Source organism: Lithobates pipiens, unplaced genomic scaffold (genome assembly GCF_037356315.1).
Source record: "Lithobates pipiens isolate NorthernLeopardFrog02 unplaced genomic scaffold, aLitPip1_a1.2 Scaffold_8, whole genome shotgun sequence".
Classification (NCBI taxonomy): Eukaryota; Metazoa; Chordata; class Amphibia; order Anura; family Ranidae; genus Lithobates; species Lithobates pipiens.
The window spans coordinates 273,789,661-273,814,978 of record NW_027507903.1 but is presented as its reverse complement, the minus strand read 5'-3'; the positions used below and the strand labels follow the sequence as shown (position 1 = coordinate 273,814,978).

The 25,318-nt window shown below is 42.6% G+C and overlaps 1 protein-coding gene and 2 non-coding genes across 4 annotated transcripts; all 3 read left to right on the top strand.

The window, feature by feature from the left end:
• Positions 1–2,031: 2,031 nt before the first annotated feature.
• Positions 2,032–17,019, top strand: SLC25A3 (solute carrier family 25 member 3). Of its 2 annotated transcripts, none has more exons than XM_077472019.1 (8): positions 2,032–2,192; positions 6,564–6,722; positions 8,589–8,713; positions 12,778–12,957; positions 14,215–14,396; positions 15,051–15,223; positions 16,399–16,509; positions 16,657–17,019. In XM_077472019.1, the coding sequence occupies exons 2-8, from the start codon at positions 6,572–6,574 to the stop codon at positions 16,815–16,817; spliced, it is 1,083 nt and encodes a 360-aa protein (XP_077328145.1). In that variant the 5' UTR covers positions 2,032–2,192; positions 6,564–6,571; the 3' UTR covers positions 16,818–17,019. The 2 variants fall into 2 exon arrangements, with proteins under 2 accessions (XP_077328145.1, XP_077328146.1); XM_077472020.1 differs by lacking the exon at positions 8,589–8,713 and adding an exon at positions 8,322–8,446.
• LOC143965200 (small nucleolar RNA SNORA53) lies at positions 14,514–14,759 on the top strand. The gene has a single exon (XR_013271583.1). It is a non-coding gene; the product is annotated as a small nucleolar RNA SNORA53 (small nucleolar RNA).
• Positions 16,022–16,264, top strand: LOC143965199 (small nucleolar RNA SNORA53). The gene has a single exon (XR_013271582.1). It is a non-coding gene; the product is annotated as a small nucleolar RNA SNORA53 (small nucleolar RNA).
• Positions 17,020–25,318: the final 8,299 nt, after the last annotated feature.

The window sequence follows — 25,318 nt, the reverse complement described above, 5'->3', positions numbered from 1 at the left end:
TCTTATCAGCTTCAGCTGATAAGAATGCAGTAATGGCTACGTTTAGACTGTATGTAATGTCACATGGTCACATGGTGTGTAGGAGGAAGCTCTGAGTGATTAGCAGAGTTCAGTGTTGTGCCGTAGAAAGTCCTGATAACAGATAGATAAGACATAGAGAGTGTGCCTTAAATCAGGGGAGATCTGGGCATGCTCAGTGACTTCATTCTACAGAACAACAAGGATTACAACTATACTAAGCAAGTAAGGAGATATCTACAAGCAGTGGTCATTGGGGTTTTTTATGCAGATTTACTTTGGACAAAGTTGTGGGGGAGGGTTTACAACCACTTTAAAGTGACGCAGTGCCATATCGCAAAAAGTGCTCTGGTCAGGAAGGGGGTAAATTCTTCTGGGGCTGAAGTGGTTAAAGCTTAGTTACAGGAGGACATTAGATGAATCAACAAAGGGGATAATGCAAAGTTAACCCTGTGGGTTAACAAACACGTTAAGTTCATTTTCATAGTAAAGAAGGGCTTTGCAGTTAAATTGCAATTCATTTGATCACTCTTCATAACATTCTGGAGTATATTATTATTCAGGATTTATATAGCGCCAACAGTTTGCGCAGCGCTTTACAATATGAGGGCAGACAGTACACTTACAATACAAATCAATACAGGAGGGATCAGAGGGCCCTGCTCGTTAGAGCTTACAATCTAGAAGAGTATATGCAAATTGTCATCATAAAAACGTAGACAGCAGACTTTGTGAGAATTGATTTGTGTCATACTCAAAACGTTTGGCCAGGGCTGTACAATAAAGACACCCTTTGTTCCCACGTACAAATGTGAACTGCGACTAAGGCAAAGTGCCTTGTCCGTCCAGTGTTATGACTAAAGCCCCATACACACGATCGGACTTTGTACAAATTTCCCTTGGACTTTTGTACAAAGGGCGTTGGCCGTAAGTTTGTATTGCATACACACGATCTGACTTTTTAGGCAACAAACACGAATGTAGTGACGTTTCAAGGTACTGACAACACTTCAAAAGAGGACTTTCAATTACTCCAGCGCCACCTTTGGTCAACTTCTGTATTATTGTCTGATCGTTTGCACTGGTTCTAAGCATGCGGGTTTGTACTTTGTACAAAAGTCCGATGGTTTTGTGTACACACGATTGGACCTTGCTCCATCGGACTTATGTTGTCAAAAAGTCTGTCTGTTCACACAGCCAACAAAAGTCCAATGACAACCGAAAGCATATGATGGAGCATACACACGGTTGGCTGTTGCTCCAAAACAGCTAATTTGCATGTTTGTTGTCAAAAAGTCTATTTGTGTGCACGAGTCTTTAGGGCTTATAAACTGAAACGCGTCAAATGACTTAATCTGCGTTTGTTCACTAAAATTAAGAAATCTTAAGAGCAACAACTGGAGTGTGGATCATTTTTTTCTATGCTTGTGCAGTGTTGCCAACCTCCCACACCATTTTTTACTGACAAAACAAAAAACTTTTTACTGGCGGAGCACATTTTTTTACTGCCAACCTGAAAAATAACATTAAAAACAATGAAAATCACTATGATAAAACAGTATAAAGACAATACGGAAACATCAACAATACCCATAGCAAGCAATTTGACTAGTTTACACTTACAGAAGTCAACACAGCATGACAAAACGATGAGCCCCCGAGATTCACAGACAGTTGTAACAGTCACTGATTTTTTACAAACTGTCTGTAAATTTACTGACGGCTGGCTGGTGTAAACGAGCTCTTAGTCTGGAAATATAAAAAGTATTGCTTTATAAGCTTTATGGAAAGCCTTCCTCAGTGAGCACTTGAAATAGATGGAATAAGGCACTCGCTATAGATAAAGGTCACCTAGCAGAGATGACCTCGCACGGTGACATTGGAGACAACCACAGCTATGTATACACTAAACACCAAGTCAGGGCGATCAGCTGACGCTCACGTAGTGTACGTAAAAGTCGTTCTGCCGTGCGTCACATGGTCAAATCCGCCCTTCTTCTGTAGCAGCCAATGAGGACACCGGACTGTTAGCGGCTCCACATACGAGAGCCAATGATGTCGACGAAGAGGTGGTGTGGGTGTTGCCTGTACGTCACAGAAGGACAAATTCATTAGGTCTGGAGGACGTTCGGTCTCTGTTAGCCGGTGAGGGCCGAGTGAGCGCCATCTTCTAGGTGAGTGAGTAGGCCGAGGAGCGGTGTGGGGGAGTCATGGCGGGAGCTGGGGGATGGGCGGGTTGTGGCACGCTTGTGGAAATAGGTTGTGTAAGGAGGTGCTCATTGTCGGGGTGTCCTTCACGTGTTTAACGGTAACAGGACGAGGCGTGTCACCAGCAGACGAGGCCTGTGTGCCTGGCGGGGGTTCTCATTAGAGCGCGGTGTCCTTGAGAGCGGGGATGGTGCGTGCGCAGGGTGACACGGGAGTTTGGGCATAGAAGGGAGCGCTGAGTGCTCCTCATCGGCTCACATTACCAGAACTGTACCGGGATATAGAGACGGCTACACGGGACACTGCAGTACTCCACCGTCTAGGCAGTGACCTCCAACCTGGAACATCTGATCGGCGCTCTAATGTACTAGATATTAGTCTATTGAAGGCTGATCTGTACCAGGATTGCCACAAGATCAGATCATCACCCCATTCACCTTCATAATTGGGAGGGTCCCGTATATCACCCCCCCCTCCCTCCCCCTTGGAGAGTGTAGAGGGATTAGATCACGTCAGGTCTCTGTTGCTGTGTGTACACCTATTAGGCCTCACTTCACATGGGCTGTCTGATCAGGTCCACCTGTCATTTTTTTAGATGGCCTTGCTCGAATGCTCCGCTCATCTATATGGGGCGCTGGATGTCAGCAGTGACCTGTCCGCTGCTATACGATCTCCACTGCCAAAACTGGACGGATGGAGGGCCTATTTTCCTTCGGTCTGGTGGATGTGATCAGATGAAAACTAACGAGCGTTCTGTTTTCATCTGATCTCCCCATAGAGGAGAGCGGGAACTATGTCCGTCTCCGCTTTGCACAGTGAGCATAGCTGGACCTGTCATCCATCTTATCAGCGGTACTTTACCCCCCCCCCCTACAGAACAGAGGTGTCTGTGTAAAGGGGCCTTAGGGAGATTGACCTTCTCCATTTATACGGTTTACCTTTATCACCCAGAGTGAAAGAGAGCATCGCAAAAGCTGGGTTGTCACCAGAACAGGAATAGAGGGCAAGTCTTCCAGTTGGGACACTAGTTCTGGTGACGGTCAGGGATTCCCTCAATCTGCAGGGATTTCTTCTCCCTTCCTGTTGTGGCTATGGGATAGAAAGTGAAGGGGTTTGTGCCCCCCCACTTCCTAATGGTACCCTGATCCCCAAAAAAGAGGGGATGGATATATATATATATCTCTCCCCCCCCCCCCCCCCCCCAACTAGGGTGCCTTAGCAAAAGGTCTAAAAAATTTATACAGGTTTGTTATTCTGCACCATTACCATCTTCCAGTATCCTAACAACCAATGACATTATTGGTTGTTATGGATATCAGGTGCTTGTACAGCATCCTTGTTTGTCCTTCTCCTGCCCTTCTCCGTAAGCACTGGGGTCACATTATCTGAGTGAAGAACAAAAACTGAGGGAAAAGAGAAACATTGGAATACAGTACCAGTATGCAAAGCTGTATTTGCTTTGGAGGAATAAATCGCCTCTAAACAGTGTCCTACATGTGTGGATGTTTCTGCCTTTATGTAAAACTATTCCTTTAGTTTGTTGCATTTTTTAGTATAAGGTGCCCCGAGATTGTGCCTAATTTTAAAGGGCACCTTGCCTGGGGAAAAAAAAGCTTTAGAAATACTGATCTAAGGAACGGTTCACAGTACAATCTCTGTTCTGGATGTGTTTTGCTGTGTGTGTGTGTGTGTGTTTTTTTTTTTTTTTTTTTTTTGTCAGCACCAGTCCTGGTGAAGAGAAAATCGATTTGCTTACATTTTGAATCGATTTGACCTCAACTCGATTCAAGATTTAAATCTTCTTCTTTTTTTTTTTTTTTTTTTTTTTTTTTGTTCCAGCCCTATGTGTTCCATACAATGGGGGAGATTTACTGAAACCAGTGCCCTCAGAATATGGTGAAGTGGTGCATGGCAGCCAATTGGCGTCTTAACTTCAGCTTATTTAATTTAAGCTTTGGCAATAAAACCTGGAAGCCGATTGGTTTCTATGCAGAGTTGCACTAGCCAGCCTTAGTAAATAACCCCCATAGTTTTACTCTTGATTGCAATGTAACACACTGCACTGGTGTAAACTAGGACCATTGGAAGCCATGTTGAACACTGTCCAGTGCATTTTTATTCTGCAGCAAAAACACATGAACTGCATTTGGTGTCAACCAGCCCTTAAAGGAGAAGTTCACCTTTCATAACATGTTGCACCCATATTTGGGGTGTAACATGTTATAAATGCACTGGTCCTCACGCCTTTTTTTTTTTTTTTTTCCTGTCGGAATGTGTCAGCTTCCTTGTATGAGCTAAGAACAAGCAGATATACTGACGGATCTGCAGGAGAACTGTGCTGGTGCAAAAAAAGTGCTTTTTTTTTGGGGGTGTCAAAAGGTGAGCTTGCCCTTTAACCCTCCCTTACTTCATCCATATGGGGGGGGCGGACTTTGTCATTAGTTCAAATTTAAAGTGTATGTAAAAGGACTTTTCTTTGGTTTGTTAAATAACCAGCACAACCCCCCCCCCCCCCCATGTCAGAGGATCAGCCGATTGTCTCTCCTCTATTCACATCTGATGGACACGAGAGGGGAAAAGCTGATCAACGATCTTCCTGTTTAAACTTTAAAGCTGCCCAAATCACTTTGACCACATAGAAAGGATTAAAGACTTCCTGCCACAATAGTAATTGAGTCCTGCTGTCTGTCAATGGATGCAGCAGCAGGACTTGGGAGCGTGCGCGTCCGGCTGCCCCCATGGAATTCTGCTTTCCGTGGGGGCACTTGCTGAAGAGGAGCCACTGCCAGGGGACCTCAGTAAAGGAGAATTGGGGTGGCTCTGTTCAAAACCCTTGCACAGAGCAGGTAAGTATGACATATATATTTGATGTTTTTTTAAAAAAAACCTTTACAATCACTCGTAGTCCACAATGACACAAAGGTTGGAGGAGGCAATGACACTGTTCTAATCGGTGCAACGCAAATTTTGTGGCGCTGCACCGATTTGCAAAAGTAGTTCCTGCACTACTTTTGCCACTCTTCAGGTGTGGCTTCAATAGACATCTGTGCATGAAGCGACACAGATGTCGATCAAGTAGCACCTGAAATCGTGCTGAACTTGCTACTTTGAAATTGCGCTTTTTCGAGTGATGTAGCGTGATTTCAAAGTGGCATCAATGTGAACCAGGGCTTAAAGCTAGCAGTAAATTTTCAATGTCAGGACCTATTTATATCGGATAAAAACGGCCTCCTATCTCTGAACACCAGATTAAACCTGCATACATAAAGAGGTACTGTAATTAAACCTGCTTCAGAAATTCTGTAGCAACTGCAAATCAACCCAAAAAACAGGGAACTGCTTTAGACCTCTACCACAAAGCACTAAGATAAGTTAATGACTTCAATACAGAGTATGCACAACTTAGACCTCATCTTAATGCGTGCAGTAAGAGCTTGCATTTTTAAGGGATGTCCAACGTATTTTACTTCACTTTGGGGGAAATAAAGAATTCCTTTATGAACAATTGGAAGTGTGTGTGTTTTGGTGAAAGTTCCTGATTGGGCAGCACAGTGGCTTATGCCTTGTACACATGATGAGAATCTTGAATGAATGACCGGCTTCGGTGTGCCAGAACACACTTTGCAGTAGCTGCCGAGGCGCAATGCATTGTGACACATGGGGGGGGGGGTGTGTATATTGAGGTGCATTGGCTGCTCATTCATAATGCAACACAGTGGGGTTGATTTATTAAAGGCAAATCCACTTTGCAATACAAGTACACGTGTAAGTGTAGCCGTTGTAGATTGGAGGGGAAGCTCTGCTGATTTAATCAATCATGTGCACGCAACAATGCCTCTTTTTTTTTTTTTTTTTTCCTTTTTTTTTTTTTCCCCCTCTCCTCCTTGCATGTTCCCAAAGTGGATTTCCCTTTAGTAATTAACCCCCCATGTTATAATACACTAACAATTTTCTACAATTTAGTTACTGTACAATACCCATTTTTGAATTCTTATGAAAATGATAAAATTGGTTTACAGTATGCTAACGCTGGTTATTTCTGACCATTTTACTGATCTGTACCTGGGAAAATACAAGTGCAGATCTAAATTTATCCTGCCTAAACTGGTTATACACAAGTCTTTTCTCATCCTTGGTGACTATTGTTTGAGAACAAAACAGTTGACAGATTAGATGCAGAATGATGCAAAAATAAGACTTATTTTGAAGTAAGAATTTTTTTTTCGTGTATTTTTTTTTGAACCTTTAATTTTGCAGCAGTTCCAAACCTGTAATTGTGTTTGCCCTTCACCTTTGTAGGGTGTTCACTTTTCTTTTTTCTTTTGTCAAACCTTCAGCTGCCGAAATGTACTCCACCGTTGCGCAGCTAGCCCGGGCGAATCCGTTCAGTGCACCACATTTCCAGGTGGGTCAGGAATGCGTGACTTTAAGGAAGAAAAACACTCCAGAGATCCAACCTGTCCGACGCCTTGCTGCTGCAGCTGCTGTTGCTGAAGGTGAGTTTTAGCAATTGGTTGGAATAGGATAAAGTGTGTGGCTGCCCTTGTTAATAGACAGCATTTAATGTTAGTAGGTGTTGCCTTCTGCTATCTGCACATCAATGTGTCTTTGTGGCAAGAACCGGTCTTGCGCTTTAGAGGATCGGCAGATTAGGTAAGTATATCGCCACTCTCTTCACCCCTAGACTGTTAACCCATGCAGTGGGGGCACAAAAAACCTTTTCTTGGAATCCTTTAAGTCTTAAATAATGGTACCTAAAGAACAGAAGTAGTTATGCTTTGATTTATTCAGGATTTATATAGCGCCAGCAATTTACGCAGCGCTTTACAATATAAAAAGGAGAGAATATAGTTACAATACAATAAAATACAAGAGGATTAAGAGTGCCCTGCTCAGAAGAGCTTACAATCTAATAAGGTGGGGCAGGTGGTACAAAAGGTTATAACTGTCAGGAATGAGTTGATGGAAGTGGTAGGAGATTAGTTTGAGACATGATAGGCTTCCCTGAATAGATGAGTTTTCAGGGATCGCCTGAAGGTAGCAAGAGTAGGGGATAGCCGGACCAGTGGAGGTAGCGAGTTCCAGAGGATTGGAGAGGCTCTGTAGAAATCCTGGAGATGAGCATGGGAGGAGGAGATGAGAGAGCTTGAGAGTAGGTCTTGAGAAGAACTGAGGGGACGATTTGGGTGATATTTGGAGACAAGATTGGTAATGTAGCTCGGGGCAGAGTTGTGAATGGCTTTGTATGTTGTGGTTAGTATTTTAAATTTGATTTTGGGTGATTGGGAGCCAGTGTAGGGATTGGAGGAGAGGTTTGGCAGACACTGAGCGGTTGGTAAGGTGGATAAGTTTGACAGCAGCATTCATGATAGACTGAAGAGGGGATAGCCTATGGAGAGGCAGGACAATGAGAAGGGAGTTGCAATAGTCAAGGCGAGATATAACAAGGGAGTGAATGAGGAGCTTGGTGGTTTCATTGGTTTAAAAAGGGGCGATTTACCATTTTAATCAGCTTCCAGCTTTTCATTCAGATGTATTAAACTTTTCAGTATGATATCTTGATGTTTTTTTGGCTCAGAATACAACAAATGGGCAGGAAAATGCATAATTCACAAAAGCAGTATTTGCATCCACATGTTTTTAGCATTTTAAGTGGCAGTGTATGGCCAAGCTTAATTATGGTTGTCGTTGTTGAGGAAAGTTCTGTATCCACACAATGGGTCATAAGTGGGTTGCCTATCTGCAGTACTTCAGTAGGAGTGCTGACAAGGGCATGTTGCCATAAAGTATTCAGTCCCTTTCCCTTTTTATTTCTTTTTTTTCCTCCCTAGATGTGGCCTTGGGAATGTTATTTGTAACTTCTATAAAGATGAAATGTGCATGTTAGCAGGGGACATGACAGGCTGGTTGTACATGATAAATCGACGTATGTACAACCAGCTAGTTCATAAAGAGAAGAGGGTGGCTTAGGTTAGGGGAAGGAGGCAAAAAGGATAAGTAAACTTTAACAGAATATAAATTGTAAAGCATGTTAAATGCAGACTGTTTCACTTATAAAGTCTGAGTAACACATTGTGTCACTTTTAATTAAACAGAGGACTATAGCTGTGCTTATGGATCTGCAAAATTCTTTGCTCTTTGTGGCTTTGGTGGAATCATAAGCTGTGGTACAACACATACTGCAGTGGTCCCATTAGATCTGGTTAAATGCAGAATTCAGGTTTGTCTACATGCACGTTATGAAGTTTGAGTGTAAACTAACTAGTGTTGACTAAATTAACTTGTTTTGGTACTAAATATATTACGCATGCGTGTTTGGATTTTTATTTTTTTTTTTAAAGCATGGTGTTTTGTTCATTTAGGCGACTACAGTTGCGAATATGGCTCAACAAAATTTTATGCTTTTTGTGGCTTTGGTGGCATCCTCAGTTGTGGTATAACTCACACTGCAGTTGTACCTTTGGATTTGGTGAAATGTCGTATTCAGGTGGGTATGCTAACAATGTTTTCATTTAATGTCTGTCAGAAGCACAATTTACTAAGCATGCTAAACATGACCAGCTTTGTTTTATATGCATTATACATGTTTGCATGCTGTTTATATTATTATTTAGTTATCGTTGCATAGTAGGTGAGGTTCAAAAAAAAGACAAGTCCATTAAGTCCAACCTATGTGTGTGGTTGTCGGTATTATCTTGTATATCCCTGTATGTTGCGGTTGTTCAGGTGCTTAACTAATAGTTTTTTGAAACTATCGATGCTCCACACTGAGACCACCACCTGTGAAATGGAGTTCCACATACTTGCCGCTCTTACAATAAAGAACCCTCTACGTAGTTTAAGGTTAAACCCAATTTCTTATTTTAATGAGTAGCCACATGTCTTGTTAAATTCCCTTCTGCTTGTGTTATCCCTTTTGTGGGGTCACCAGTACCGCATTTGTAAATTGATCCCCCCTCTCAAACGTCTCTTCTCCAAAGAGAATAAGTTCAGTGCTCACAACCTTTCCTCATAACTAATATCCTCTAGACCCTTTATTAGCTTTTTTGCCCTTCTTTGTACTCGCATTTACAGTACATCCTTCCTGAGGACTGGTGCCCAGAATTGGACAGCATACTCTAGGTGCGGCTGGACCAGAGTCTTGTAAAGCGTTAGAATTGTGGTTTTATCTCTGGAGTCAATCCCTTTTTTAATACATTCCTATATTGTTTGCTTTGTTAGCAGCAGCTTGGCATTGCACGCCATTGCTGAGCCCATCTACTAGGACCCCCAGGTCCTTTTCCATGCTTTTTTATTTAGTGAAAAGTACAGAGGGGGTAATTTGTTGAAATTGGTATGTGGGTTTCAGGATAAGGCTCAAAATGGGGGTCTAGTGGAAAATATTACTTTTTCCAATTCTAGCAGCATACAGTGCATCTGAAAAGTCTTCACAGCGCTTCACTTTTTGTACACTTTATTGTTGGCCTTATTCTGGAATGGATTAAATGTTTTCCTCAGTTGTACAAACTAGAGGTCGACCGATATGGGTTTTTCTCTGGCCGATGCCGATATTTAGTAATCATGGCGGCCGATAGCCGATATATGATGCCGATTTTTTTTTTTTTTTTTTTTCCCGATATGTTAGGTAGGCCGATTTTATATATTTATTTTTTTCTTTTTTTTCTTTTAATCCCCCTTGATCTAACACACCTTTCCCACTGCGGCGTTTTTCAGGCGCTTTTGGGCTAAAAATAGCGCCTGTAAAGTGCCTGCGAAATGGCTCCCCTGCAGTCTGTGTCAAAGACAGTGCTTTCACACTGAGGCGATGCGCTGGCAGGATCTTAAAAAAAAAAAAGTCCTGCAAGCAGCACGTTTGGAGTGGTGTATACCGCTCCTCCACCACTCCTGCCCATTGATATGAATGGGCACCACTGCCGAAGCGCATGCAATGCGATTTGGCAGCAGTGCTTCATGGGCGCATTTAACCTCTTGCTTGGCCGCTAGCTGGGTTAGATGTGCCCCACTAGCAGCCAAATAGCACTGCTAAAATGATGGTAAAGAGCCGCTAAAACTTGCGTTTTACCATCAATGCCTGCCCGCTCCAGTGTGAAAGCAGTCTTCATAAGTGATACAGAAAATTTCTTACATTTAAACATTTATTAAACAAAACAAACCTCCAATCAGTTTACTTGTATGTATGATTTAGATAAAAAAAAAAACTATATATTAAATAAAAACAGGTAGTCAAAACTTTTGGACGAAAAAAAATGGGCTAACTTTACTGTTTTTTTTATTTTTATTTTTTAAATAGTGTATTTTTTTTCCCCAAAAAATGCATTTGAAAGACCTCTGTGCAAATGCCGTATGACATAAAATATTGCAACAACCGCTATTTTATTCCCTAGGATCTCTGCTAAAAAATATATATAATTTTTGGGGGGTCTAAGTGATTTTCTGGCAGAAAATACAGGATTTTTACTTGTAAGCAACAAGTGTCAGAAAAGATTTAGTCTTTAAAGAGGAAGTAAACCCTGATGGGTTTACTTCCTCTTTTTTCCCTGCAAAGGTAAAGCATAATGGACTACTATGCATCGCATAGTAGCTCATTATGTGTCACTTACCTGACACAGGAGCCAGCGAAGTCGCCGCTGATCCCTGTAGTCCGCCGCATCCATGTTGCTGGTGGCGTCTCGCAGCTCCGCCGCTGCCACTCGGCGAAGCTGCGATGACGTCACTCCCGCGCATGCGCACGGGAGTCGACAAATTTGGCAAATCCATTCATGGATTTGCCGCATTTAGTGCGCCTGCGCGCCGCTGTCTACGGCGCATGCGCCGTAGACAGCGGTGCCCATTTTCGGGCAAATATCTCCTAAACCATATAGGTTTAGGAGATATTGCTTGGACCTACAGGTAAGCCTTAATCTAGGCTTACCTGTAGGTCCAAGTTGTTTGGAAGGGTTTACTTCCTCTTTAAATGGTTAAACTGAGAACTTCTACACACAGAGATGATTTCATTCATTCAAGTGTAAACATTGTATCTTTCTGTTCTTTTCTTGGCAGCCTGCCAAGAGAGGAGGAAGACGTTACTATGGCAACTTACACTGACTTCTATTACAGAAGTCATTTCAAAGTCCCGCTGCAGTTCTATATCGGCTTTTTACCAGCACAATCGGCCGATGCCGATTAATTAAAAAACGGCAAATATCGGCCGATATATCAGTCGACCTCTAGTACAAACCATACTAGAAGTGATTCAGTTCGCATTGTGCGCTATACAAGTATTTAATTCATTCATTCATTCTTCACAGTGACAATGTGAAAAGTTTGTTTTGAAGTCTTCATAAATGTATTAAATGAAGGAAAAATCACATGTACATAAGTAGTCACAGCCTTTGCCATGACACTCAGAATTGAGCTCAGGTCCATCCTGTTTCCACTGATCATCCTTTGAGATGTTTCTACAACTCGACTGGAGTCCACCTGTGGTAAAATCAGTTGATTGTACATGATTTGGAAAGGCGCGCGCGCGCACACACCTATCTATATAATGCCCCACAGTTAACAGTGCATGTCAGATCACAAACCAAGCCATGAAGTCTTTGCCAAAAGACATCTGAATGACTCTGACCACGAGAAACCAAGTTCTCTGGTCTGATGACAGATTGAACTCTTTAGCCTGAATTACAAGCTTCATTTCTGGAGGAAACCAGGCACCCGCTCATCACCTAGCCAATACCATGCCACAGTGAAGCAAGGTTGGTGACAGCTTTATGCTGTGGGGATTTTTTTTATATATATATATATATTTTTTTTTTTTTTTTTAAGGTACGGTCAAACAAAACCTCCTGCACTTGAAAGTATTCAAAACGTCAAGATTGCCATTTTTGAATACTTTTATTTTTGTAAACTGGTGCTTAGGATGACCGTAATCCGGGAGTGATGTCATGACATTGCTTCTGGGTTACTGGATCCAATCTGCTTTGGTTATTACAAGAAAGCCGACCAGCTACTCTAAAGAGCTACTGGGCTGATGTCTGCAGCTGCATGCATTACCCTGGTACAACCCCTTGAAGTAACATTGGTAAGCTTGTTACTGATGCTTCAAAAAAAAGTGGATATCGGCCGACCCCCTAATTACAAGGTGTTTACACTTGTCCTGTTATGAATAACTATAATGAAGTAATAAACTATTTCATGACCATGCCTTTATATTTTTGGTATGTGACACTGCGTTACTTTAACTGACAATTGCATGGTCCTGGAATGTTGTACCCAAATAAAGAGAAAAAAAACAACTTTTTTTTTTTTTTGTGTGTGTGCTAGAAAACAAAGCGTCAATTTGGGGGGGGGGGACCCTATGTTTTACTTTTCTGCTATAAAACTTATCCAATAAAATTTCAAAAATCGAATTTCTTTATAAAGAAAGCTAAGGCAATCTGTATTCCTCTACATATTTTTTTTTTTTTTATTTTTTTTTTAAATCCCTTTAATCGTATATTGATTGTAGACACTATAATTTTATGTACAAACCAAACTATGGTGTAATGTATACAATTTATTTTTCTCTCCTAGGTGGATCCCCAAAAGTACAAGAGCATTTTCAATGGGTTTTCTGTAACTCTTAAGGAAGATGGTGTCCGTGGACTTGCCAAGGGATGGGCCCCAACATTTATTGGGTATTCCATGCAAGGATTGTGTAAATTTGGATTTTATGAAGTCTTCAAGGTCTTGTATTCTAACCTTATAGGAGAGGTAAGCGTTTTTTGTAAGTTTCTGATCTTAAAAGATGTATGGAATTTACTTGGGTGATTGTAAAGTGTTTATGTAAAAAAAAAATATATATATTTATATATTATGCCTTTCTATATGCAGTGGTTTTGCACAGGGCAGCCTGGATCTTTCTCTTTGCTGCTCCTGGCTCCTCCCTTCTGTCTAGTGCCCCCACAGCAAGCAGCTTGCTATGGGGACACTTGTTTCCATTCAAACATGGCGCTGCTGTTGAGTTCCATTCACATCTGGACAATTTGAATCGCAGGCAGAAGCACAGTGAATCTGCCCACGTACTCAAAATAGCGGCAGGACACGTTTGCGGTGCCATTAATGGAATCCCAATGGTAGTGTCATTTTTGCAGCACAATAAATCACAATTGTGGGAAAAAGGTAATGTTGTCCAAAAGAGACTTCTTTTTCGAGCGACACGTTTCTTGATTTGCAATTTTACCACAATTGCAGTGTGATTTATCGTGCCAAAATCGCACCATGATTGGGGTGCCATGAAGATGTAATGGCATCGCACGCAGGTCCTGTGTTTTTCCCCCCCATTTGCTGCAATTCTAACCCCCTGATTCAAATTGCCTAGGTGTGAATGGAGCTTTGAAGGAGCCACCACCCGCTGCTGGTGGGGTCGGCTGCCAACAGGAGATGGAGGAACATCCATTTCCACATCTGAAGTAGCTGGAACCAACAAGAATTTCATCACTTCCGTTTCTGTGCTGTTTCCCTGCCAGTAACAGCCAGGGAAGTAGCTGATCAAACAGATCTCTTAAGTTAAATGAGAAAAATGTAAACTTGTGCACATGGCTCTGTAATGAATATGTAAACCGTGATTACACCACACATTTGAGGTATCGCTGCAAATGTCAGCACAATTTTAGTGCCGGAGCTAATGCTTAAAGTGGAAGTAAACCCATCGATTTAAACAGTTAAAAAAAAAAAGGCATGCCGGGAATGCTAACTGCATATTGGCTGTGCGCTCAGCCAAACTATCAAACCATCCAATGGCTGGTGTCATAACGAATCACATGTGCAGCTCCATAGCAGTTGAAGATTAAACAGAGGCAAAGATGGCAGCTTCCTTGGCTGAAAACAATAGGGGAGTTTACTTCCACCTTTAAAGGATAAGTTAACTTTTCCAAAAAAATGCCCATTGACTTTTCTGGGAACTATACATAATGCATCTGTTCTTAAATACGAGGGTTTTTTATTTTATTTTTTTCTTCTACATCTTAGGAAAATTCCTATTTGTGGCGCACTTCTCTGTACCTGGCTGCATCTGCTAGTGCTGAGTTCTTTGCAGATATTGCACTGGCTCCAATGGAAGCTGCAAAAGTACGTATTCAAACACAGCCGGGATATGCAAATACTTTGCGACAAGCGGCACCCAAGATGTTTGCTGAAGAAGGAATCTGGGCGTAAGTGCTTTTTGTTTGGGTGTTTTTTTTTTGTTTTTTTTTTCCTTTCTGCCTTACATTTTCGTTTTTAAAATGAATCTCAAACTGATCTTAATGTATTTTTGGCTTCCTAAATGTAACATGCTCCCTTAGATCCACCTTTGTGGGTGTTTTAACTTGTTCTGAGTTCAGCTGGATCAATCTAGCAGTTCCAGTTCAGTGTTGCCCAGCAACTTTTTTGGTTGTACAGTCAAAGGTGCTTGAGTCATTGGCATGTAAGAATAATATACCTGCATGTTGGTTATTGATGTTCTGTTGACAGCGGTTGCAACATTAATGCTGTGCTGCTTTTCACCAATGGGACTTGGCTAATATGCGGACAGATAATTGGAGCATAAAGAGACCCTATGCTTAGTATAATACCATCAAGCTTATTTCAGAAGGAAAAGAGCAGCCCATCACCACCAGTAATTGTGTGTGTGTGTGTGTGTGTGTGTGTGTGTGTGTGTTTACTGTTTTAGATATACATTTGCCTGTTCATGTCTTTTTGTTCTTTAAAATTGCTAACTATTGTGCAGATGTATAGCGATAGTGTAACAGGGGGAGGGTCATTCTTTTACTTTTGTATTCTCAAGCTGTACTTTTAGGCATATGTTAAATGTGCTGTATTTGTAGGTTCTACAAAGGAGTTGCTCCTCTCTGGATGAGGCAAATTCCCTACACCATGATGAAGTTTGCTTGCTTTGAACGTACAGTTGAAGCACTGTACAAGCATGTTGTACCCAAGCCACGAAGTGAATGTTCAAAGTCCGAACAGTTGGTTGTGACTTTTGTTGCTGGCTATATTGGTAAGTTCACCAGGTTTACTACTTCAACACTTCTGCATGAAATTTTACTGTTTAGGTGACTCCAGTTTGTTCAGAAAATTCATGAATTTAAGGCGATGTGTATCCACTACATAAAAATAAAAATAATTGGACAAAAAGCTGTTGACCCGTATCGGGTGCAGTCCAGGATTGTGGTCTAAGATATTTTAACATTTTCCAGATTTAAAAAAAAAAATTTGGTTTGCCAACATATTTAGCTTTAGAAAAGGGGATAGTAGGCAAAGTTCTTCAGTTTATCATTTAAGTATAAACTTGCTTCTGAATGAATCTTATTTTAAAGGAAGTTTAGCCTGAGCTCGTTTGACTGGGTTTCTATGGGTCACAGGAATGCAATTCGTTTTTCACTTCTGTGATCCATTTTCAGCAGAGAATGGTATGAAGTCCACTCTGGTGACTTGAGATCAGTCCAGGCATCTGACTATGGGAGTCTGGTTCCACCAGGTACCTGGACTGATGGCCTCTCGGCGAGCTGCTGAGATGGCCACTCTCCGCTCCTCCACAGCTCAGTGCTCCAGTGAGCATGTAGAAGCAGAGCTGCTGATTAACAGGCAGCAGCTCTGTTTAGGGAGCAGTGAAAACCGAGCCATTGGCCACGTTCACTCACTCAGTCACTCAGTTCTCAGTGAAGTGCTGGGATCCGATGCTGCCTCCACCTGGGTAAGTATTAATCTGCAAAATGGATTCCCATACTTCTCCAAGTGTGTTTTTTTTTTTTTTTTTTTCTTTTTTTTTTTTTTTTGTTCTTTGCTTCCTAAATGTAACATGCTCCCTTAGATCCACCTTTGTGGGTGTTTTAACTTGTTCTGAGTTCAGCTGGATCAATCTAGCAGTTCCAGTTCAGTGTCACCCATCAACTTGTTTGGTTGTACAGTCAAAGGTGCTTGAGTCATTGGCATGTAAGAATAATATACCTTCATCCTGGTCATTATGTTCTGTTGGCAGTGGTTTCAGCGTTTGCTGTACCACTTCTCACCAACAGGACTTGGCTAGTATGCGGACAGGTCGTCTTGGACCCATAAAGACTGTATACTCCTATGCTCTTCAGCCTATTCAATAAAGCAAATGGATGTAGTAGCAAAGGTTTGTGAAAATTGATGTGTTTATTACAATTTTTTATTTTTAATTTTTTCCTATAGCTGGTGTGTTCTGTGCCATCGTCTCCCATCCTGCTGATTCAGTGGTTTCCGTGTTGAACAAAGAAAAGGGAAGCACTGCTATGGAAGTCCTTAAACGACTTGGGCCAAAAGGTGTGTTTTTAAAAAAAAAAAGTGTGTGTGTGTTTTTTTTTTTTTTTTTTTTTTTTTTTTTTTTTTTTTTTTTCTCTGAATACATTTTACTTATACATTTTTACTTATACATTAGACTCAAAATATTTTTTATTTGTCTATGCACAGGAGTCTGGAAGGGGCTGACAGCCCGTATCATCATGATTGGTACCTTGACTGCTCTGCAGTGGTTCATCTATGACTCTGTGAAGGTCTACTTTAGACTTCCTCGTCCTCCTCCCCCTGAGATGCCAGAGTCTCTGAAGAAGAAGCTTGGCTTGACCGAGTAAACACATGAACTTAAATAATGAAAGTTCCAATGACACTTTAAACTGAGAAGTTTTTATAAATGCTATCGTGTAGGACTTGCCATTTTCTCAGATGTAATTATTGGTTGCATTCACTCTGCTTGGTACCCCACAACTGTAATTTGGTTTTACCACTGTACCTGTCTGTCTAAATAAACAGAAGACCCGGCGGATGAAATATTGAGGATTTTGTCACATTTTCTAGACCGATATGTAAGCTTTCCTCTGCCTTGCAGTTTTGTGTTTTTGAAGAAAAGGAGTGAAGGATTAGAGAATAATGAAGTCTTTACTAACTGAAATATTGATGCAAAACTGAGATCAGATATTTGGGACTGTCTTGGTGGTTGTTCTATAGAGTGCAAGATTGGGGTTGTCATTCTTATCCTGGCTTCACAGTTTAATGATTCACTGCCCTAAAACAAATGTGGGTGAAGAACTCCCTTCCTATGTGCATGTCCCAAGTCACACTTTTTGAAGCAAAGCTGACATCCATGAAGCCTTGCATCTTTAAAAAGATCTTGAAAGTAGCCAAAATTGCTATTGCATGTTACTTTTAGTGTTCTTTATCACTTTAAGTTTCTGCATGTGTACATTTCTACTAGAGTTAGTTTTAGAGATTGATATCTATCATTTTAATATTAGATTTTTCTATACAGTGGCAAAGTATTGGGACCCATCGGGATTGGTTTTCTGCTGTGATTTGCCATAAATTGTCCTGCTGAAAAAAAAGTTCAGGTCAACTTTTATTTTTTTGGGGATAAATACCAGGGAATGAACCTAAATGAGACGTTTCATGATGTCATACAATCGATGAGGACCAGAAATGGATCAAAGCAGTGCAATGGAAAGATGAATAGATCTAATGGCTGAGTTTTAAACTGTCAATGGCTGGCCTAGTTAAACCCCATAGGCTAATTACTTAAATAAAAAAAAAGCTAATTGGAGTCTGTAGTTTGCACACCTGGAGTCCAATTAATGCAATGAATTTGCAGGTATAGATCAGAGCTACTTTTGATAAGACACTCAAACATTTTAAGATTGCTGCTCATATGCATTATCAGTTGATGTGAACCATGCCGCTGAAGACTATGATCAAGTGTAGTTGATCTGCATATAGCTGGAAAGGGATAGAAATCAATCTCAAAGTTTTTAGGTATCCATTGGCTGACAAATTGAGGTTAATTTATTGAAATTGGAGAGAGTAAAAATCCGGTGCTGCTCTGCATAGAAACTGATCGGCTTCCATCTTTTATTGCAAAGGATTGCTTGAACAAGCAGAAGTTAGAAGCTGATTGGCTACCATGCACAGCTGCACCAGATTTTGCACACTAGGTTTAGTAAAACGACCCCACTATATCTATGGAGACTGTGTAATACTGTGGATAATCTTAGAAGTGGGCTCCCAAGACACATGGCAGAATCTTCAATGAGGTAAAGAACCTATGAGCACAGCTTAACCACTTCAGCCCCGGACCAATTGTCAGCCTAAGGACAAGAGGTCTTTTTACAATTTTTTGCACTGCTTTAACTGGTAATTGCGCGGTCATGCAATGTTGTACCCAAACAAAATTTGCATCCTTTTCTTCCCACAAATAGAGCTTTCTTTTGATGGTATTTGATTGCCTCTGCGATTTTAATTTTTTGCGATATAAATGGAAAAAGACCGAAAATTTGGAGAAAAAAAAGATAAGAAAAATCGAATAAACTCAATTTTAGTCATACAGTTAGGGCAAAATTTATTTAGCCACATGTCTTTAGTAAAAAAAAAAAAAAAAAAAATGTAAATGGATTTACTGAAAGCGTGTAATTGGTTTGTGCAAAAGTTATAGCGTCTACAAACTAGAGTACATTTTCGGGAATTTACACAGCTTTTGAGGTGCTAAAATGGCAGGGCAGTACACCCCCCCCCCCCCCCCCCCATGACCCCATTTTGGAAAGTAGACACCCCAAGGAAATTGCTGAGGGGCATGTTGAGCCCATTGAATATTTATTTTTTTTCAAAAACCACCTGAACATTATGCAGATCTGATCCAGAGCTACTGAAAGCACTTGTCTTTGCTGTCAAAGGAGGGTTGACCAGCCATTAACTCCAGGGATTTGCTTGCAGTTTCCTCCAGCACTGTGAATGTTTAATAGGTGTGGTCAATAAAGACATGAGAATTGAAAGTGTTTGTGTCGTCAGCTTAGACCCCATACACACTATACAACTTTTGTCTGATTTTTATTTTTTTATTTTTTTTTTTTTTCCCTTTTTAGATTTACTGAAAGCGTGTAGTGCAAGGGCCTGCCTGATTGCAAAAAGATTGAAACTCTTAAAGAGGAAGTAAACCCTTCCAAACAACTTGGACCTATAGGTAAGCCTAGATTAAGGCTTACCTGTAGGTCCAAGCAATATCTCCTAAACCTATATGGTTTAGGAGATATTTGCCCGAAAATGGGCACCGCTGTCTACGGCGCATGCGCCGTAGACAGCGGCGCGCAGGCGCACTAAATGCGGCAAATCCAAGAATGGATTTGCCAAATTTGTCGACTCCCGTGCGCATGCGCGGGAGTGACGTCATCGCGGCTTCGCCGTATGACAGCGGCGGAGCTGCGAGGCGCGACTCCCGTGCGCATGCGCAGCAGTGACGTCATCACGGTTGCGCCGCTGTGATTCGTCGGAGCTGCGAGACGCCACAAGCAACATGGATGCGGCGGACTACAGGGGACAGCGGCGACTTCGCTGGCTCCTGTGTCAGGTAAGTGACACATAATGAGCTACTATGCGATGCATAGTAGTCCATTATGCTTTACCTTTGCAGGGAAAAAAAGAGGAAGTAAACCCATCAGGGTTTACTTCCTCTTTAAGGTTTGACCTCGTATATGGTTTTGGAAAATCTACAGAAAATTGTATAGTGTGTATCCAGCTTTAGTCACATTGTGTTTGTCAATTGTGACCTATATGTGGATCTGATCACGATTTAGCCCTAGTTCACACTGACAGTGGGAATAACATTGTGTGAGTTCAGCTGGACACTATTTCATTCCTGAATGTCAGTCCTGACTTCAGGGGTGGTTTCCGAGACAGACATCTGTAGGTTTCTGTACATATGTCTGTTGAAATCGCACCCTGAATCGATGCAGCATCGCATTGATTCAGGCTTTGCCATTGCTGGCAATAGCTGCCGATTTGGTGTGCAATTTGACGTGTCAAATCGCTGTAATGTGAACTAGAGCTTATAGCTAAAAAAAATTGGTAATTCCAAGGGGTTCACATACCTTGGAACTTCTGACACCAGGGGGTACTGGCGGCACTGTAAGGCACATATAGATATCTATCTCTTGTCTTGCCCCATGTTGATTGCATTTGTATGAAAATTCTCAGAGAGGGTTGTGTCCCATAACATTTCACTTCACAATTGGAAGTGACGTATTGTGTCCTCTTTTAGCCTCTCCTTACAGCGATGTTCGTTTGAAGTATCAAAGTACAAATGCTCACAGATACATGTAATAGGTGCCGCTGATCACCGTGAAAATAACATATAGACCAAATGCAAATTTTGTTCTCCTGGGACCGCGATGCCGAACCTTTTTGAGCCCGAGTGCCTAAAAAGCGACACAAAACCAGCTTATTTATTTCAAAGTGCCAACATGAAGTTAAACCTGCCAGCGGCTCTGTACTGAGGATAGGGCTGATCATCCCTCTGAATGAGCCCTAAGGGACCAAAAACGTAGGATTCTGCCCAGAAGAAACCTTTTGTGCTTTTTTTTTTTTTTTCCCTTCCAAAGGAGTCTGTTATGGTCAGAATACAGGGATCAGAAGTAATGTGAAGGCCAGTAGAGGACACTGCTATGGGGGTGGCCCTTCCCAAAGCAATGTCCTCTGCCCCTTCACATCTCCTCCCCCACACATCATAGTATCCCCCCTTTTCCCCACACTCAATGTCCCCCCTAGCACTGTCCTACCTGTATATGTACAGCACAGCTGCTCTCCTATTGGCACTCTCAAAGTCCAGTAATGAAGGAGACACCCCCAGCAGCAGACACTCTATGTCCCTCCTGCTGGGCTGCCCCCCCCCAGTGCATCCATGGACACTTGCTCATATCCACCGGCCACGCTGCCGATCGCACTGATGTGAGCAAAGGAGCTGGCTTCTCTGCACTGCCAGTGCAAGTGACTGCCTGGCTGGGCCCCCCCCATCCTGGCAGTACACTGCATGCCATAGGTTCACCCATCACTGTCTTAGGATGTGTATTCCATTAACAAATTTGGGAGGGTAGCTACAGGTGGTTGGTCCAGTGTGATAAATATTTAGGTGCACATTCCTTGTTCAACTTCCCCAATTGCTACAGGTGGTTTGAGGCGATGCTTTCCTTTCCATCTTTCCTTTCTATTCCCCCCCCAAACATCAGGTGTAGTCAAGTCTCAGTAATGACAGAAGACTTTAAGGCTGGAGAACGCAGCGGCTCACAGCAGGAATCCAGGGCTTCTCCAGTCACCTTTTCAGTCCGATTTCAGCCTGCATTTTGAGCGGAAATGGACCAAAGGACGCACAGGGCTTCTATGCAATTCACACTGGAGCAGTTGCGGAGATGTGTGAATCTGCTCCATAGAGAGAGAAACTCGCATCCAGTTCGCAATAGTGTGAACCCAGCCTTAAATAACACTTGCTTAGTTAATATAGTCCCCAAGGCAATCTGCATAATGGCAAAAAAAATTCTAATTATAATAATTACAATAAAAAAATACTCATAGTAACTATAATACAATTTTTTTTTTATTTTATTTTTTTTTTTTTACTCGATATATTTAACTATGAATCATAATCCTTTTTTTGTAGTCGGAGATAATCTGTATATTGGTAAATTCTATTCAATTATTACTATCGGGCTAGGTTCACATCACATTCCTGTGCACATCACATGCGATGTCTGTGCAGTGCGATTTCAGCCATACATTTTCTATGGTTGAAATTGCATCCACACCACCAACCCGATGCCGTTTTTTTTTTTCTTTCTTTTATTTTTTAGCTGGCAATTTTATTTTTATTTTTATTTTTTTTACATTCAGCTGCCTGCTGACAGCTGATGAAAGGATGTGGTGGCTGGTCCCCCAGACTGCTCCTTAGAAATCGGCTATATACAGTTTTTTTGACCACTAAAACAACGCATCACAAATGCAACACTTGTGTTTCTGGTGCGACGTCATTGAAGTCTATTAAACACAACATGGGAAAAAAAGGTCTCTGACCCCCAAAAAATGCACCAGCTGCAAAAGCATACATGTGAATGCATACCATAGGAAACCATAGTAAATGGACTATAGTGCGTTTCTGCAAAATGCACTAAAAAACACATAGGTGTGAACTTAGGGGAACTGTCTGCCTGTACGGGGAGGTGCAAGCAGACAACTTTACTGAGAGTCTGCTGGAGCTTGACATTGCACCCATGATCTGCTAATCGAGTGTAATGCTGTGCAGGCTCATAAGAGAGGAAAAATAATGCACATTTTTTTTTACCTGCAAGAAAAGTGCATTTATTTTTCATATACAGCTAGGTCCATAAATATTGGGACATCAACACAATTCTAATTTCTCTTATATTCACCGCCCGACACAGCTCCTCTGTAACAAATGGGTTGTTAGCCTTATCACTAGGAGAATACTAGGCATAGTTGTAACATAACACTCAGAACTCTTAGTTTTGCCCAGGGGGGCGGTCCCTTGGGCTACAACCCTCCACCCTGCCAAGCAGCATCAGTTTTATTTTGCCTAGTAAAGGAGAAGGACCTAGGAACCCTGCAGGCCTTTCGATCCGTGCTTTTTTTACTTGGGTTTTTGCACAAGATGAATGATCCTGTGATCTACTATCAACAGCCGGCTGGGTGACAGGCTGGATACCCTTATCCTTGTCTCCCCAGTCCAGCCATCGAGCGTGTGCAGGTCGCAGCTACGGCTCGGCAAGCCATGACAAAACCTCAGCTCCAGAGGTGGTCGGTGAGCTTTTATGTTCCAGGGGATACATAGGACTGGGCTACTGATGTCTGCATCACGGTATGCTGAGGCCAGTAGCTACCCTGTACTGATCAGGAGTAGATCTACAGTGGAATGTCTCCCAGCTCTTCAGGACTGGTAAGTACAGCTCTCCCTGCCTGGCGGGGCTGAGCAGCTGGGCATTCACTGGGAGGTCGATTCGGGGGTTCCTCACCTCCCCCTCTTCTCTCCCCTGTCCCTATCATCCCTCCCCTCCCCCTCAACGGGGGGAATGCCGCATGTAGTGTTGAGTGGTGTGTGTGTAAGATCCCTGAGGGCTCTCGTCTGGAATAAGGGACTGACTGGCTGGCTGGTGGTGTCCTGGATCCTGTGTGTTAAGCTCCAGGAAGGTGCCTGTGAGGGTCTGGCTGTTTTTTCGGTGCAGCGCTGTGTCTCTCACATTCTGTCTCTGTCCCTCATGGATGCTGGCCGGTGTCCATTTTAGGCATGGGCAGCATGTCTTTCTGTGCTTCAAGCGGCCATTTTCTCAGTGCTCTCCTATTCAGGACACTGGCGGCCATTTTCTAGAAGCCTGAGCATGTTTTCAGTGTTCTCCAGCAGCAGCTTGCATGTGTTCTCACAGCCATTTTCCCTGTGTTTCCTGTCCATTTTATTGAAGCCTGAGCACATTTTTCAGTTAGTTTAGCGCTCATTCTGACAACTGTCAGGGACACAGTTTTTGTTTCCTCTGCACCTGGGAGCACTCGGGGTCTACAGGCACTTCTTGTGAACAGCGCAGAATTCCTCAGGGTAGAGAGTCATGCGGGTTAGAGCCCCTCAGTCAGCGGCAGCAAGGAGGGGTCAGGACTGTCACTGTCCTAAGTCCCCTTCGGGTGGCAGACAGGGTAGGGTTGGCATGGCTTCAGTAACTGGTGTTTCTTCCCCCCGAAATCCAGGCAGTTGCAACCGGGTCACCTGCGGACTGCACAGTACCCATGGACATCCTGACGGCGGTCCTCAATTCATTCTTTGCCAAGATGGAAGTGGTGTGTGGGAAGAAAGGTGCTAAAAAGGGGCACTGCCCCCCCCCCATCCTCTGGGGAGAGCTCTGACGCAGACTCTGGTCCTGCTGAGGCTGGTGACCCCTGCTCTCTTGACCAGGACCATTCGGACAGTGAGGATGAGTCCCCGCCCGGGTCTGGGTGCGACAAAACGCTTGTTGGAGCACTTTCCCACAGCTGTGCGTGATACCCTGAAGATTCAGGAGCCAGCAGATCCCTCTGCTGATGTACCGGTCCCTTTTGGGTCCCGCAAGCCAGCACGCTCACCTAAGGTGTTCCCGTATCTGACTTATTTTGATAAGTTAATTTACAAGGAATGGTGTCGCCCGCAATGGACCTTTTCGGTCCCCAAATACATGGCGGTGCGTTACTCCTTTGAGGAAAGCCTTCTCAAGAAATGGTCGGCTCCCCCTTCCGGGGGAGGAGTCTGTAATGGTGCGTGTCTGCACCTAGTGGGAGCTCCATGGCCCCCATCGCACGGACAACGCCGCCGTTAGCGGCTGTCTGCTGATCTCCCCCTTCCGACCCGTCCCCCTGGCTGCTTCCCGCCGCAAGGAGTATCCCCTCTACCTTCCCCCTTTGTTCCTTCCCCTTGGTCCGGGACGCAGGACAACGGGCCGTGCGGCTCCCTCGGTGGTGGACTGGATCCCCCTGTGAGGCCTCGGAGATCCCATCGCTTGAGCGCTCGTATACCGGCGAGGCCGGTCCATTGGCACTGCGGGCAGTGCAGGGCTGCGCTCGGTAATCTTCGGTAAGCCTCGGAAATGATTGCATAGAGCTCCGGACGCCATCTACTGGACAAAGTAAGACACTGCCTATAGAACATATAATGAATGTAATGTGCTTAGGAAAAAAAAAAAAAAGCCTGAATCTGCTGAATCTTGAATGAACCTAATAGGAAGATAAAGCCATACTCCAAAAAAACTACGGGGTAAGTGGACACACAAGTATAAAGTGTTATAAATACTCCGTATCGTATTTTCATATAATACGATACGGTATGTTATAATTAACATATAATTAGGAACACACATTTTCTGTGGCGTAAATGTATTGGCAAGTAATTGAAGCGGTAAAGTAAAATTACGTGATTTACCTCAATAAAAGGAAAATTTTTTTCATGCGATCTCGCTAGATCATTAAAAAAAAAAAAAAAAAAAACTGTGTGGAAAAATAAATATGCAGAGGCAGAAATAAGGATTTATTGGGGCCATACTGAAGGTAATACAAAAACACAGTGATAATATTGCAGTGGCTAACGAAGATCGCTTACATCCGTGGATATCAAATAACATATAAAAAAAAAAAAAAAAAAAAAAAAGAGTAAGAAGGGGGAAGAGGCACATTTAACAAAAGCAATAGAGGCGATTAACCAATACCGTGCTAGATGAAGGGAAAAACAGCTAAAGCAGGGGCTACCCTGAAATCCCCACGCCGGAGCTTAGTCGCCAGCCCAGGTGCTATGAATAAA